The 15058-nt window shown below is 39.8% G+C and overlaps 1 protein-coding gene across 3 annotated transcripts in view; it reads right to left on the reverse strand.

Annotated features, from left to right (window-relative positions):
• The window catches only part of LOC128824628 (clathrin heavy chain 2), a 55105-nt gene that overhangs the window by 20929 nt on the left and 19118 nt on the right, over nucleotides 1-15058 (reverse strand). For 2 of the 3 annotated variants that reach the window (XM_054006334.1, XM_054006336.1), the window contains exons 3-16: nucleotides 12114-12382; nucleotides 11557-11718; nucleotides 10296-10409; nucleotides 8350-8523; nucleotides 6991-7188; nucleotides 6320-6520; nucleotides 6021-6173; nucleotides 5154-5276; nucleotides 4133-4270; nucleotides 3599-3763; nucleotides 2373-2553; nucleotides 1784-1947; nucleotides 723-848; nucleotides 31-173 (exon numbers count right to left, since the gene is read on the reverse strand). In XM_054006334.1, coding sequence (XP_053862309.1) covers nucleotides 31-173; nucleotides 723-848; nucleotides 1784-1947; nucleotides 2373-2553; nucleotides 3599-3763; nucleotides 4133-4270; nucleotides 5154-5276; nucleotides 6021-6173; nucleotides 6320-6520; nucleotides 6991-7188; nucleotides 8350-8523; nucleotides 10296-10409; nucleotides 11557-11718; nucleotides 12114-12382 — 2311 coding nt within the window. The remainder of the gene's footprint in view (nucleotides 1-30; nucleotides 174-722; nucleotides 849-1783; nucleotides 1948-2372; nucleotides 2554-3598; nucleotides 3764-4132; nucleotides 4271-5153; nucleotides 5277-6020; nucleotides 6174-6319; nucleotides 6521-6990; nucleotides 7189-8349; nucleotides 8524-10295; nucleotides 10410-11556; nucleotides 11719-12113; nucleotides 12383-15058) is intronic. The other variant, XM_054006335.1, reaches the window with a different exon arrangement.

A 15058-nucleotide genomic window follows, 5' to 3' on the forward strand; every position in this document is an offset into this window, starting at 1 on the left:
ATACCAAGTACCTTTATATTCTATTTTTACCTATTTCTTTTTTCCACTTCAGCCACCAGCTCATCAGTTGAGAACTGGCCTCGAACCACCATGATCAAGTTCTTAATAACATCTTCAGAACAATCCACATCAAGAAGCCCTCCAATCACTGCTGGTATACGGCTTGGATTCACCTAGAATAAACCACCATAAGAATGGTTTCTGGACTATGCCATAACTGGAGGGATTTTTAAAAAACCAATTCTTTAATGTTTAGAAATGTAGGAAACAGGACTACCTTAGTTGTCTGATGTGTTCTTAAGTGAGACTTAGCAAGTACAAGTTAATCCATCACTAAATTGGTGTCAACCAGCAATATTCTACAAAGCTCACCAAAAGACTAGTCTTACTTACCTGAGACTGACCCCTTCTCCCCCCCAATATCTAATCAGGAACATACTTTAGTGACAATCTTCCCCAGCCTAAGTGCTGGGGAAACAGCATTCCTTGGTTTCATATATCAGAGTGATCAATAAGCATAAATTGCTATAGCAATATGTGAGAATTAGGTAACACTGTTGAATTCTTGGTGTTTCATTCTGCTCTACTAGCCAATAAGAAGTTTTTAAGTCTTATGGGGCTGAACCACTTCTGAACCACAGAGCCTCAGGTAAACCAAAGCTCCCACTATACAGGCTGGACCCTTTCTCAGAGTTTATTCTTTAGAAGAGATTGTATTTTACCTTCTGAACATAGATCTCTATGTACTTCTGCAGGTTGTTGCGGTATAAGTAGAGAACCAGGTCATGAACAAAGTCAAATCTATCACAAACAATGATCAGAGGAAGCTGGTCTGTGAGCTTGGCCTCCTGTATGTTTGGGGGGAGGGAAATGGAAAGGAGTTGAAAAGGAAGAACAAAAACATAAGTCACTATCTTTACAAATTATGCAGGGATGTGAGTAGAGAGCCTTAACTGTTTTCCTAATTTAGGACCAGCAAAAGGCTACCATTCAGAAAAATGCTGACTCTAAATTGACTGCAGTCTGATCCTTTGATACAATTAAAGAGCCCATCATAGACAGCCAAATGAGGTGCATTTCTACTTTAAAGGGCAAGGTTTTTTTGGTTTTTAAAGTAAAGTAGTTACTAGTAAATCCTGGATGCACTTAGATATCTACCTTTAGAGGTCTTGGCTGAGAGTGGATGCTCAGCACTTTGAGAGTCAGGCCCCTTAAAAGGAGTCTCAAGTTGGACACCCAGAATCACTTAAAACAGGGTTAAGAATCTGGAAGCCAAAAGTTAAAGCAAGAAAGAACATGCACCTGGGCCAAGCTGCATAATGTCACTTTTCCCCCCACTCTTATAGAATGGCCAGTAAAAAGCCTGATTTGATTAATAAGGTGAGTCAGTGGAAGTAAGTTCCCCCTGAAACTTGGGCAAGCATAACACAACAAACATCCTTGAGTTCTGCTAAAAAGGATCTGGGGGTTAAAGCAGATCACAAATTGAATATGAGCTACCTTGATGCAATTGCAAAAAAACCACAAACGCCATTCTTGGGTGTAATGACAGGAGAGCGGCATGTAAGACATGGAGAGAGTTGTCCTGCTATACTTGGCACTGGTGAAGCCTGGGCTGGAAGATCGTGCCCAAAATTGGACAGTGAACTTTAGGAAAGGTGGACAAATCCAAGAACATCCAGGGGCAAGCAAAAATATAGTCAGGAGGTCTAGAAGATCTGGACTTCTGAGGAAAGTTTACTTTTCTACTATTACTATTCTAGCCAACAGTCAGGAAAATTACCTTGAGAAAATTCTTCACTCGTTCAGGGTTATAGCAGTTACTTTCACGGCAGATCCTTTCTACCTCCTTAATTTGACCCGTCTTGCAGGCTGCCTGGATATATTTGAAGTGGACATCTGGATCCTGGCTGAAGTTCACAATAGAACCCAGGAAATAAAACAATCCTAGAAAGAAGCAGAAGTTACCTATTTATAGCTATGAACATTTAGAGTTCAACTCATCACCTAGATAAGGAGTTGTATGCTTTGATAATTTAGTCTGAATAAGGAAGAAAGCCACTGATAAGTGGTGAGACAGGACAGGTGAATTTAAATAGTCCCACAATAGTCTCAAAGGAAAGCTGCCAACAGGAATACTCAGACTGTCAGCTACGCATATGGTTGCCTTCCTCCACCCACATATGTACATCTCCAGGAGAGCATCATAACAACTAGGTGTCTTCTGCAAAACAGTTGCAAGCACCAGACTACAGTAAACCTAATGCTTGGTTCAAACTGAAAGACTGAGTACTAGTAAGCCAGTCAACTCTCCTTCCATCTCAAAGCAGATTGAAAGCAAGTACCTTCCTCAGAACATAAGGGCACCTCACCTTCATAACTTTTAAAAGATTCAAAAAGCTCCACGAGAGACTGGGTGCCAAGCTGCTCATGGTATTTAGAAGCTACTTGCACACAGAGCTGTAGGTTTTGTCGGATGTTGGCCGATAGCATAGCACGCAGACATTCCACAGAGTCCTCAACTGACAGAGAGCCAAAGAAGTTTACAAGCCACTAAGAACAAAAGTTAAAATGGTTTTAGAAGTTGTATACACCTCGCTGAACAGCAGCAGGGGAAGTAGTAATTATATTCTGCATGGTTGGCAGGTGGAAACATATGTACTTGTCTCAGATGTGCCACAGGAGGGAGTGTGTACTTGGAAGAATTCGGGAATGACAATAGTGCTGTTTAACCCTCCTAAAAATTAAGGATAGCAACAAGGACTCTGCTACACATGACCTCATAGTTCATTAAGTCAAATATTCTGTTTTGAACACCCATGTGATTTTGTTGTGGGCAAGAATTCGTTTCACCAGGTAGGCGTTTTTGCTGCCAAGATATTGATTTCAGGTTTAGAATGGCTACTGGCAATTTAGACTGAGTTTGAATGATTAAAATTTTCCTCAAGTTAATTACAGATGTATGGCTGAACACCTACTGGCCAGTCACTGAAGCTTCTCATTTGAGCTCGTCTAGGGCAGTGACTCCCAACCTTTCCAGACTACTGTGCCCCTTTCAGGAGTCTGATTTGTCTTGCACACCCCAAGTTTCACCTCACTTAAAAGCTACTTGCTTAACACCTCCCCCCACCCCCAAAATCAGACAAAAAATATATAGAAGTGTCACAGCACACTATTACTGAAAAATTGCTTACCTTCTCATTTTTACCATATTATAATAAATCATTTGGAATGTAACTATTGTACTTACATTTCAGTGTATAGCATATTGAGCAGTATAAACAAGCCATTGTCTGTATGAAATTTTAGTTTGTACTGACATTGCTATTGCTTTTTGTGTAGGCTGTTGTAATACTAGGCAAATATCTAGATGAGTTGCTGTACCCTGTGGAAGACCTCTGTATCTCCAGGGATACATGTACCCCTGGTTGAGAACCATGGGTCTAAGGGATTTCGTTACATGTGCTTGCAATGTTTAATGTATTACTTTAAGCTTTCCTGCTGAAAAGGGAATTAGTTTATGGATAGGTAAGTGACAGCAGGAGAAATTTAGTTACATTTAACCCACAAAGTAAAAATCAGCTGAAACTAGTCTTACCTCAGGGTTTAAGAGGTGAGTGTGAACTACAGCTCGCTTTATATCATAGAGATCAGTGTAGTGCTCCAATGCTCTCTGTAGCAAGCCTGCCTTTTCACATAACTGGGCAATATGAGCACGATCATAGAGTGTAAACATCTGGTTTCCAAGGATGGCATCTGCAACCTAAGAGGATATAATTTGTTGTTGAACTTTAAGCTTCCAGTTTCCATCCACAATCAAGATGTAATGTTATCATGCAAGGAAACTACATAAAAGGAGAGTTTCCGGGAAACAGATCACATAGAGTAACCATTAAAGTCAGTTACACCGCACTTCTACAGATGTTCATTCTAAAATATCACTTTACAACACCCTTACAATAGGTATCTGCACATCCACCCTTTCACTCTCCACAGTAATGCTTTGTTTCAACTGTGCCTGTAGCTGGAGACTGCTACCATCAAAAGCATTGTTTTCTAAATGGCTGGAGTTCTTGAAAAAAACAAGCAAATTTTTAGAAGGGGTGAAGGAGACTAGATTGAGGAATCTTACCTGTGGTGCATGAATCAGATTCATTTCCAACAGACGTGTCTGAAGGTGTCCTTCAGCAGGGCGATTATTCTTCAAAGCATCCAACAAGAAGGAAGTGCACTGCTGAATGAGACTGTTCTCCATGAATACATCTACGATCTGAAGTGGACAGTAATCAAATCAGTCATTCACCCACATAAGTTCTTATACAATTTTGAGTATAAGTCAGGAGTATTGCAGCTGATCCTCAAAAGAGCCATCTCACAACATATGCAGCACCTCTATGTAAACAACTAGTTAAGTTATGTTAAAGCTTCCAGCATTGTACTACAGTGTTTCTACTTACACTTTACCTTTTGAGAGTGTTCTCAAACTGACTTCCCTTAAAATGTTTTTATTCACTGTATCAGGGAGAGTTCAGACTTGTACTTTTAGTGTCTGAATTTGATGACAGAGGTCATTTTGGCTGATGTGTCAAACAAGTATTTGGTAACCAGTAAGTGAAGCAAGTTTGACAGATTTATGTACAAGTTATAGTATTCTACTTCATAAGTAGAAGACTATTTCCCCAAAGAAAAAAGGATTTCAATATCAAGTGCCCATTTGTTTTACAATAAAAACCTCAAAAAGCTACAATCTAGATCAGTCTCTGGGGACTAGTTTACCTACTGAATGGAAGTCTTCCCCCCCTTCTCCCCCACAATTAGGGCTAACAGCAGCAGCCTTCTTGACTCTGAAGCTTGGCAATCTCCATCAATCAGCATAACAAAACTTGCAATGTAGGAGGTGCTGTTCTCCTTGTGAAAGCCAAGAAGATCTGCAGAACTCTAACTTCAGAATTGGCTGGAGATTAACAGCATGCCAGATTACAGGAAGTATTACTAGAAATACTGTATGGCCATAGGCCAGCCCAATCAAGCTAATTCAAATACTAGGAGTATAGCAAAGTTCACTGGATTGGACTTTATTTTACAAACATCATTAGTTTCAGCTGGGACTACGTGTCCATTAAACTAAGTCCTTACCAGTTGCAAGTTTTTACCTGGTTAATATTAGCCAGGGGCTCCTCATCCTGCACCAACATCTGAGAGAACTGTAGTCCCTGTTCTGGGCTGACTCTCATCACGCTTCTCAACAAGAAGATCCAGTCTGGCGTATATCCAACCTAGAACAATTACACAATTTTAACAGTTAAAGCTCCCTGGAAATGCTTAGAAATTTACAAGATTTTGCTCCCAAGTTCATACTGTAGTACAGTGACGCCTGCTGCAGACATGTTTATTCCCAGCACAATGCAACCTACTCACACAAGACTATCCCATCCCAAGCTGTGAAAATAGTGAGTTTAAAGTTTCCACATACACTGATAATTAAGATATAACAGTGTAGACTAGCCTTATGTTTCCAGTTGGGGAAGACACAGATGCTCAGTCTCTACACTTGAAGACTAGTTTGTGGGGAATGCTTTAGACCAACTGCTGTCCAAAGTTTAAGGTGGGGAGACAAAGAACAAGTTACTGTATTTGTGACCACACAAATGAAACTGCAGATCTTATCTATCAAGTTCAGTCTCCATTATATGGCTGGTCTAAGACCATGTTCACCAGTGTTCCAAAATTGAGAGTTTTGTGACTTCAGATTCTTTGTGGGCTAAGCGGATGCTTCGTCCTGCCACGGGACAGAACTGCATCATGGTTCATTTAGAAAGGAGTGTCATGACATGAAAAATTGAGCAAGGCAGCTCTCAACTGATTATCAGTTTTACAGACTCTGGAATGTTTAAGGCCTTGTCTTATCTCATGGAAGATACCCAGAGTATGTACAGCTTAGAGTATTGCACACAGATGTGTACTGGGAGTCTAGCAGTAGAGGTATTACACAGTCTTACACCTTTAACAAAAACATTTACCTTTTTGGCATAGAGCACTATTTTCTGGAATTGACCAGTTTCTGCAAAGCACTGAATGACTTTGTTTGGCACATTAGCACGAAGGTAAACACTGAGTGCAAGGGTTGGATCAGCTGTCTTCACCAGGTCTCCTAGTTCCTCAGAGCACTCCAGCTGAAAGCAGAAGTAGCATTTGATCAGGCAGAACAGAGAAGAGACAGATAGTTGGTTCATCTCCACTAAGTACATAAACATGTGCCAGTAGACTGCTATAAGAGACACACTGCTGCATTAAGTTTAACCAAAAAACATTTGCCTACCTTATCTTCCTTCAGCCATTTCTCCAGGAGCTGCTTGCGCCCTTGTTGCAGGACAGGACGGCAGAGTTCTAAAGATTCAAATTTGTTAAGTTGTCCTTGATCAAGCAAGATACCAAAGTACTGCAGCAAGGGAGAGGCCTGCCCGGGCTGGGCTGGTACACTCTGGAACTTCCTGATAGTATCACTGGTACGCAGGATTCCCTGAAAGATACCGGGAAGGGGAAGAGACCCAAGATTTAAAAAAAAGGTTTCAGTTACATCCATTTGAATAATTCTTGCCTTTTTTGGTACCTAAACTATTTGCGTAGTAGCCAACTCAAAACATGCCGATGTGTTGGGTATTTTTAATTTGCAATCAGTTCTTTGATCCAACAACAAGAGCAGCTTTTAATTGTGCTCTTCTCTGTATACTATGCCCAACCTAGAATGTAGCTGTTAGTGAAAAGCTATTCCTCTTCTGTAGGGTCCACAACAAGCTAGATTCTTCAACCAGAAACATCTTTACTAGTTTACTCTTTGTACATCAAGTTTAACTCAAAGATAATTTGGTTAAGATAAAGACATTTGACTGAAAGTGCAGTAACTGCCAAGTGGCAGAGTTAGTTGTGTATTTAGGATGTTAGAATAAGCATCACCTTAAATCTTTAGTCTTCATCTTTGAAAGCACTCACCTTTGGTGCAGATGCTGCCACTTTAGCAGCTTCTGCATAGCTTCCTTGTGCAAAGAGTGTATTGAACTTTCTGGCAAACAGTTCCTCAGCCCCAGCCAGGTTACTGCGGATAGCCATACGCAGACCCAGGTCTGGATTCTGGAGAACGTTAGTAGCATAGTTCACAATGTTATCTTCTTCAACACAAACTGAAAGCACCTGGAAAGGATAAAAAAAGCCTTAACAGGAGCATCCTGCTGAAAACAGCAGCTCAAAGTAATAGAGCAAAGGAATTAAGAGTCCAAGAAGCTCATCAGTAAACGTAGATAAAGCTATAGTTCCTCTATTGCTGTTGTTTTGGGTCTTAGAACTCAGCTTGTCAGTCTACCCATTGTCTAAAAGTGCAACCTATAACTGAGGGCAATTTCACCACATTGTTTCTTCCTACTATTCTAAAGTTTTGTATGCCTTTTAAGGCTATACAAGCTCTTTGAGGAAAGGGCCATCTGTTATGTTTGTACAGTGCCCTTCACAATTGGGCCAAGGCCTCTAGTATTACACACTGCAGTAGGTAATGCTAATCTGAAGTTTGCTGAGTGTGTAATGGCTCACTTTGAGGTATGCATTGCTGGCATACCTTAATATATCCAATAATCAGCAACATTATAGGTGGCAAATAAGTGTTAAAACCGTTTCAGGTGCTAGATTTCCACTAAGATTTAATTAAGAAAAGTTTTACATCATAAGTCTGGAGATGCATGTTCTCTAAGCAGCCATTCAGTGGCACACCTTTTGCACATTAAAAGGAACTTTTCCATTCCAAGTACATGCTAGTGTTGCAAGTTGGCATGCTGAGTGTCTTGGATTGTGGTAACGATTTTCTACATGGTCTAAATACAGTCAAGTCACAGCACGTTTCCTTGCCATTTCCCATCAGACTAAAAGGAGAGAAAGGCTGAGAAGTTATTGTCAAACCACTGCAAGAAAATATGTGGCCAGATACAGGGAAGCCAGGTATTGCATTCACTAAACAACAATGAACAAACCATGACAACCTTGAGCTGTCTGCCATATGCACGATAGTTGTCTTGTAAAACAATTTTGCTCAAAACTGGGAGAGCAGTTTACCCAAGTTCAGTAAGGAGTTGTGGGAACAGAATGTTCTTCTGTGTGTTCCTCCTTACACTACAAAACATTACTGCACACTTTTTCCTGTACAGCTGTGGCAGTGTAAATCAAAGGTCTGAGATCTTGTTATCTAAAGTAGTATGGTACTCTTGATTAGATAGTGGTACTGACTGTGCCTTTAGCTGTCCTGTGCAAAAGTCACTAAGGTATTCCTATACGCAGAGGCTCAAGAGTAGACAGGACTAAATTTACCTGTCCTTTTTTATTCACACCAATAATGCCAGAGGAAGGTTCATGAGGAGCAGTTACAAAGATTGTGTCCGCACTAATACGGTTCATGTAAATACACACTCCAGATTCCAAGTCATACATGTGAATGTATCCATACTTCGTAATCAGGTAGATAACGCCATGCTTAGTTCCAATCTGCCAAAAGGGAAAGACAATTAGGAACATTTGAATATAGTTTAAGTGAACTGTCAAAATACAAGCTACTAGAAACTTAAGGCAGTGTTGTGTAGCAGGAGAATATTCTCACTACATGGTTTAGTTGGCAAAAGGTGAAGATGCAGCTGTAAGCTCTCAGGTTGCAAGGAAGGAGTGTAACAATCCTGTTGGTCACTTACAGAGCTGTAATTCTATACTAGTGGCAGGCAGAAGACAAGACATTGGTCTCCAGGGTAGAAGTTAAGATATCCCATGCATGGCTAAGCTAGGATGTTGATTATACAAGCTAGAATATCTGCATTAAGAGCTTCAGTTAACATGAAAACTAGTGCTACAATCCCGTTCTTTTCTAGGAAGGCCAGCCAGATTGACTTCTCTAGCTATTCCAGTCAACTAACCTAAAAATGTCAAATGTAGTTGTAAAATTATGCAAGTCTCACTTTGAGCCATGTCAAGTAGTGGTGTTGAGAGATGGCTTTATGACTGAAAGCCTCAACTGGAAGTAGTCACCAGTATACAACTGCTTATGAAATTTTTTAATCCACTGATACTATTAGGTCAAGAGGCAGCTGTCTATTGTTACCCAAGATCAGTCTCAAAATTGCTCACTATAGCTAGTCATCTGAAATTAAACAAGTATCTTCTGCTAAAATTGGACTACTATGCTAGCTAGCAATTTCACATCCATGACAGCCAAAGATGTTATTTTAGCACTTTTGCCTCTGAACATATGTCATTTTCCACTATACTTTGCAAATCTGGTCAAAAGATGACTGACTCCCCTTATGCAAGTTCTCAAATCATGATGGGGGAGACATGATGCGATCAAGGAGAAAGTCTGTCAGAGCCAGAATTAGGTTTCTGCAGTTCTTATTCCCAGCTCTATCCCCAAATCACAAAACTACAGCTCATTTCAGCAGACTTTAATAGTATGTTTGTATTTGGACAGATAGGAGAATTTCTGAAATAGAATGCTCATGTGTAACAGCAACTTGAGTTTTTGTATCCAGTGAGGTGCTTTTTATTGCTAGTTCAATTTTTACAGAAGTGGGTTGGAAGCAGTTTTGGAGTACTAAATTTGAGAAGTATCACCTATATGGGGTGGTCCTCCCCGTGCTACACTTCAGATCTCTACCTTTAGAGTGAGCTATGCTTCCAGCATTGGTTGTGTTATGGAAGAATAAAATCCATGGCTGATTTGACAGCAACATCTATGAAGCAATGGTGAAGTCACTCTTTACAGGGAAGGCTCTGACTGATACTATTTAAAGTGAGGTTTATGGATTCCTAAAGGACTCAGTTCATAAAATGGAGAATTAGATTTTCCACACAGACTGAAATTTTAGCCAAAAAAATCTTTATCATCAAGAGTGTTTGGTCAAAGTCAGTTCTCATTTTGGTCCAGTTCTCTTGTTTTTAGGAGACTGTTTTGGCTTTCAAATGCCCCAAACTTTGAATTCCCCATGAAAAAAAGTGTTGGTATTTTTTTAATCAGCTGTCTCTATGTGCAAGTCTAAATAAAAAGTAGATATCACCACTGAAAACATGGCCTGAAGTGAATGCATCTTCTTGGACGAGGAATAAGAACAGAGGACACTTATTCTAGGATTCTATTCAGAGATGTGCCATATACATATTACATCCACATATCCTCCACCACAGAGGCATGTGAAATGCTATTATACATGCCTATGTTGGCCAGTTCATGAGCAGCTTTACATGGGTTTAGTGTGCACTCTTGTATACCTTACCTGCATTGCCACAGGGAAGTCTGTCTGAGCCTCAGGAGGGAAAAACACATCAACAGCTTTCTTTACAAAGGGCTGGTTTCCAGTAGCAGGTTGACCTACTTCTATTATATGCAGCTGGGAAGAAGGAATTGCATGTCACCAAGACAAAGTTTGTAAGCAAAATCCTGCTAAGAAACAAGTTGATCCTCTATCCAACCAATGCTTCCCAAACAAGCTACAAACCAGGCAATTAGCTATTTCAACACCTTTTATGCAACTTACCCATGAAGCTTTTCAGCCAATATTCATGATTCTAGAACTTGAGATGTCCAAGATGCTTGTTTTAATAAAAAAAACTTAAAGCGGGAGAGAACCTCTGTGCTTTTGATAAAAAGCATTTCTCACTTTCCAAATCATTAGTCATAAAGCACTGCCCAGACACATTAAAAAAAGTGCCAGCCTTGTTCTAAGACACCATCGCTGCCATCTCTTGGATTAGGCAGTTTCAGATGTACTCAATCTTGAACAGTTCAATATAAGAGCAAAAGGTTTGCCATGGACAAGTTGTCAAGATTTTAGTCCAAAAAAATTGTGTTTGGTCTTTCCAGGGATGTTGCATCTTGTAAGAAGCTATTGAAATATTATTCAGCCCATTAAACTCAAGTAGTTATTCTCCACACTACAGGGCAGCTTAGCAAGTGTGGCACTTTGTATTTTGTGATCTTTTAGAACGTTTGATCAAAACTCCATCAACTTTAAAAATTTAAGACACAAAAATCTAACTTCTTCCGAGTCAATACTTGAGACTCAGTTAGGCTTTAACTTTTCAACAAGGCTGCTATATTATAATTGCCATCAATTTAAGGCCTACAAGAGGCAGAGTGAGCTTGTTCAGCTGAGAACCATGATACAAGATGTGAGAGCTTTATTCAGATTGAGAGTCAAGGCACCTTTAGACTCAGGTATTTCATGGCCTTCAATATTTACATTAGTTTTATGAAGTTCCTTAAAAAAAGGCAGAAGATTACTTCACAGTAAAACAAAGCCTTGACTGAACAAACAGCACCCACTTTTTTACAGCCACCATTCCTCAAAAACAAGGGGTCAACTTTGTTTAATTTAATCAGTGCAACCCTACTGAAGTCAACTGCATTAAATTAACAATTAGAAGTATTTAACAACTGGTCTTAATTTGTAAAGCTTCTAGTGGTAACTGAAAGATTTAAGGTTACTGATCATTTACATTAGCTTGAAAGTAGTCAGTATGGTTTATAAATTTTACCTTGCCTCCTGCAGGGCTCCGTACAGCAAAACAGAAGAGCGTGGAAGGCTTGGAGTTTCCTTCAATTTTGAATTCTGCAAAGGCTGCTGCATGACCCTCTATAGGTTGGGAAACCTTCCTATCAACTGAGTACAACTGCATTGCACCAACCACACGATTTTGCTAATGATATGGGCGGGGGAGAGAGGGGAAGAGGGAGAAGGAGAAGTCAGCTTAAATTTTTTTCTAAGTACTTAAGAGTTGCATATGCATCAAGAGCATAGGAATTGAACCACTAACACTTTCAGAACAGAAGCAAAAACAAAATTTTTTTACTATGCTGTACATCCTTCTGAAAGGAAAGGCTAGAAAACATTCTTCTGGAAAAAGGTCTCCCACCTACTGCAGAACACTCTTGAAATAAGGTTTAACAAAACTTAAACAGGAGGAACTACAGTCAGTATGAAATGAAAACAAGTGCTTGTTCCAATTTTGACCTATTTTCCTGCACAGTTCTCAGATTTATACCTGTATTCATAATGCACTTTTCCTGTATACTATTCTGAAGAGTCCCTTACCTGGGCTGAAATTCCTATTAGGAGTAGCCATTTTTGGTGTTCATCTGTCCTGTAGTTGATGATTTGGCAGCCTGCAAGACTAGCATGCCTGTCAAACATCTTTTGGGGCTGAGATTCTCCCTCCATGCTCCAATGAAAGACTGCTGTCTCTGTCACCAAGGCAACTGTGTTTACCGATATCCACTTCCAGAAGATCACTTCTTCTGCCATAGTATGGGCTTTCATTTTACTTTTCATCTCAATGTTAAAGATCTGAAGTGTCTTCCCTGCTGGTGTGGGAGATACAAAAGAATCACAGACCTCTGGACATTAAATTATACTCAGCCCTATAATTTGCATGTATTGGGAGGCATGTTTAGCTGCAAACAGCTAGTTTTCCAGTTTAAACATTCCAATAAAGAGTAGAATAAAGATAGGGCAAAACTATGGCAACTTAACAGAATGTCTTCAGCTACAGCTTAGGCCATTTCAATGATCTTGTAACAGATGCTGCACCACACAGATGTAACATTAATTTCTGCACAGGCAATGAACACTTTATGGCAACATGTTTTAAATACAAGTTTCCTCTTTACTGGGTCCTAGAGAAGTGAGTCAATGGAGACAGACAAGTCCTGACTTATGAAGTAAGACTGGGCTGATCCGATAACACTTTACAGCAAGTCACAAGTAACTGCCTCATCAAGATTAAACTATAGCCAAGTGCCTACAGCTACACAGATACGAAGTTACACCCCTTTGTGTGCATATTTCCTTTTGAGTGTGGTATAATAATCAGTGAGCAAGTAGCACTGGCATATCAAGCTGACTATCTTGATAAGTGGTTCAATAGTGAAGTTAGAGATCAAAGATATAGGTCATACTTCATAATCTCTAGTGAAAGTATGTACAGTATTCCAATCAGCATGCCTCTGCTTATTTTGGCATTTATTAGCTCACATTTGGAAAGTTCAAAGTTTACAGTAGTGTCAGAACCTAACATCTGCTTCAAAGGAATCTTACTTTAAGACAAGTGAGGCAGGCCCTCCATGTGCCATTTAAATGGTCTAATTAAATATACCCAGTTCCTCCAACTTGTATACTACACTAGTGTCTGCCCATATTCCCACTTTAAAGGAAAAGTTACAGGTTCCGTAGTCACTTACATTGTCCCTTGTTTATGGAGCAGATCTGGCTCTGTAAAAGTATCTGTGTTTGTAAGGGCATGTCTACTCATACCTCTGGAGCAATTGATCACTCCAGGGGTTGATTTATCACGTCTAGGGAAGATGCGATAAATTGACCACCGAGCACTTCTCCCATCAACTCCAGTACTCCACTTGAGTGGGAAGCATAGGTGAAATCAGCAGTCGACCTACCACAGTGAAGACATTGTGGTAAGTATGTTATTCACATAGCTGAAGTTGTGTAACTTAGATTGATCCCCCACAGTGTAGACCAGGTCTTAGAAAGCACAATAGTTGGATGGGCTGCAATTAGCAGTTTAGAGTGCAAATATTTTAGCTTCCACCAAGCAAGAACAAACAAACAAACAAAAAAAACCATTGCCAGTTTAGGGTTCAAGATTTCCAGGGATGAATCTACCATGCTAAATAGATGGGGAGGGGCTTAGATTTTTATGAAAATGCCTTGCTACCTTCCATGCAGAAGCCCTGTAAGCTTAGTTTTAACTTCATTCCTTTCATCCAAGAGAAGCCAGATGAGAATTAATTTCACATTGTTTTAATTCTTAATGGCCTAGCCTGACTTGCAGTGGTTAGATATGATTATGGAGCTGCAAACGGATTCCCATTCCAATAAGAGGGTTAGTAATATTTAACTAGGATATTAGCTAGTAGGCAGCAATTAAACAGTAATTTAAATAGAGATTTTCCTTTTATATGTGGGGTGGGAAAAGTGTAAACTGCAGCCTGGAGCCAAGACAGCATTGTTTAAGATATGACTATTGCATGAATGTGGGTCTCTCAGGAACAGAATACCAGATAAACTGTAACTGCTAGTTCCTGGATAGTCCTAATAACTGGTTGAGTTAGTTATTTTTCCCGAAAAGGGTAAAGTGGGTTTCCCTTTAATGAAGCAGAAACTCAGACGATTCCAGAAGACACATTACCCAAATGGCAGCTTATAAATTGACAAAGCACCCCTAACCATCTTCTTTCAAACAAGGCATTACCCAGAAAGACTCGCCCTAACTTTACACTATAAAGCTTAAAGATTTGTTTCAAAGTCTTCTGCATAGCTACATACTAAAAGCCCTACACATGACACTAAGACAGAGTTAGCATAAGTCACTATATCACTGAAGGTATCAGACGCCATATGATTACAGAGACTTCAAGAAGCAGAACACTGCTACATTATCTTCTGTCTATGTAGGTTAGAGACCTCCTCTGGCAGAAGCTGCTAAGTGATTATGAAAGCATCCTACTCTCACCAGCCTCCTTTGGAAACTTTAGTTTCACATTTAGGAGGGCTACAGAGATTTATGAATTGCTATAGCCTCAAATGAAGATATTAGCAGGATTAAGGCAAGCTAATTTTGATCAGAGTGTCTTTATGTATCATGTATATAAAGGAAGGACACCCAGACTGTCTTCTGGGCTTTTAAGTTTCCAGCTCAAGTCATCCTGGCATCACTATTTCAGAATGGAGGATCTGGATCAGCTATGCCTAAAGTGCATATTTAATGTCTACATCTAGAAGCAATTCTAACTACTGTGCTCTAACATTTGAAAAAGTACTTGTTTTAGAAGTGCAGAATACTCAGCTAAATGATCCCTGATCTAATGGACAAAATGAGCAGTGGCAATCATGGTATATCTTAAAATGAAAGAAAACTATACTCTAGGTCTGAATTTTACAGACCCTAATCACTGGGTAACAGACTTGTTTAGGAGAGCCTTCCTCTTCTTATATCCAGCACTGCATTCAGGGGCAAGTTGTAG

The sequence above is a fragment of the Malaclemys terrapin genome, chromosome 16 (genome assembly GCF_027887155.1).
Source record: "Malaclemys terrapin pileata isolate rMalTer1 chromosome 16, rMalTer1.hap1, whole genome shotgun sequence".
NCBI lineage: Eukaryota > Metazoa > Chordata > Testudines > Emydidae > Malaclemys > Malaclemys terrapin.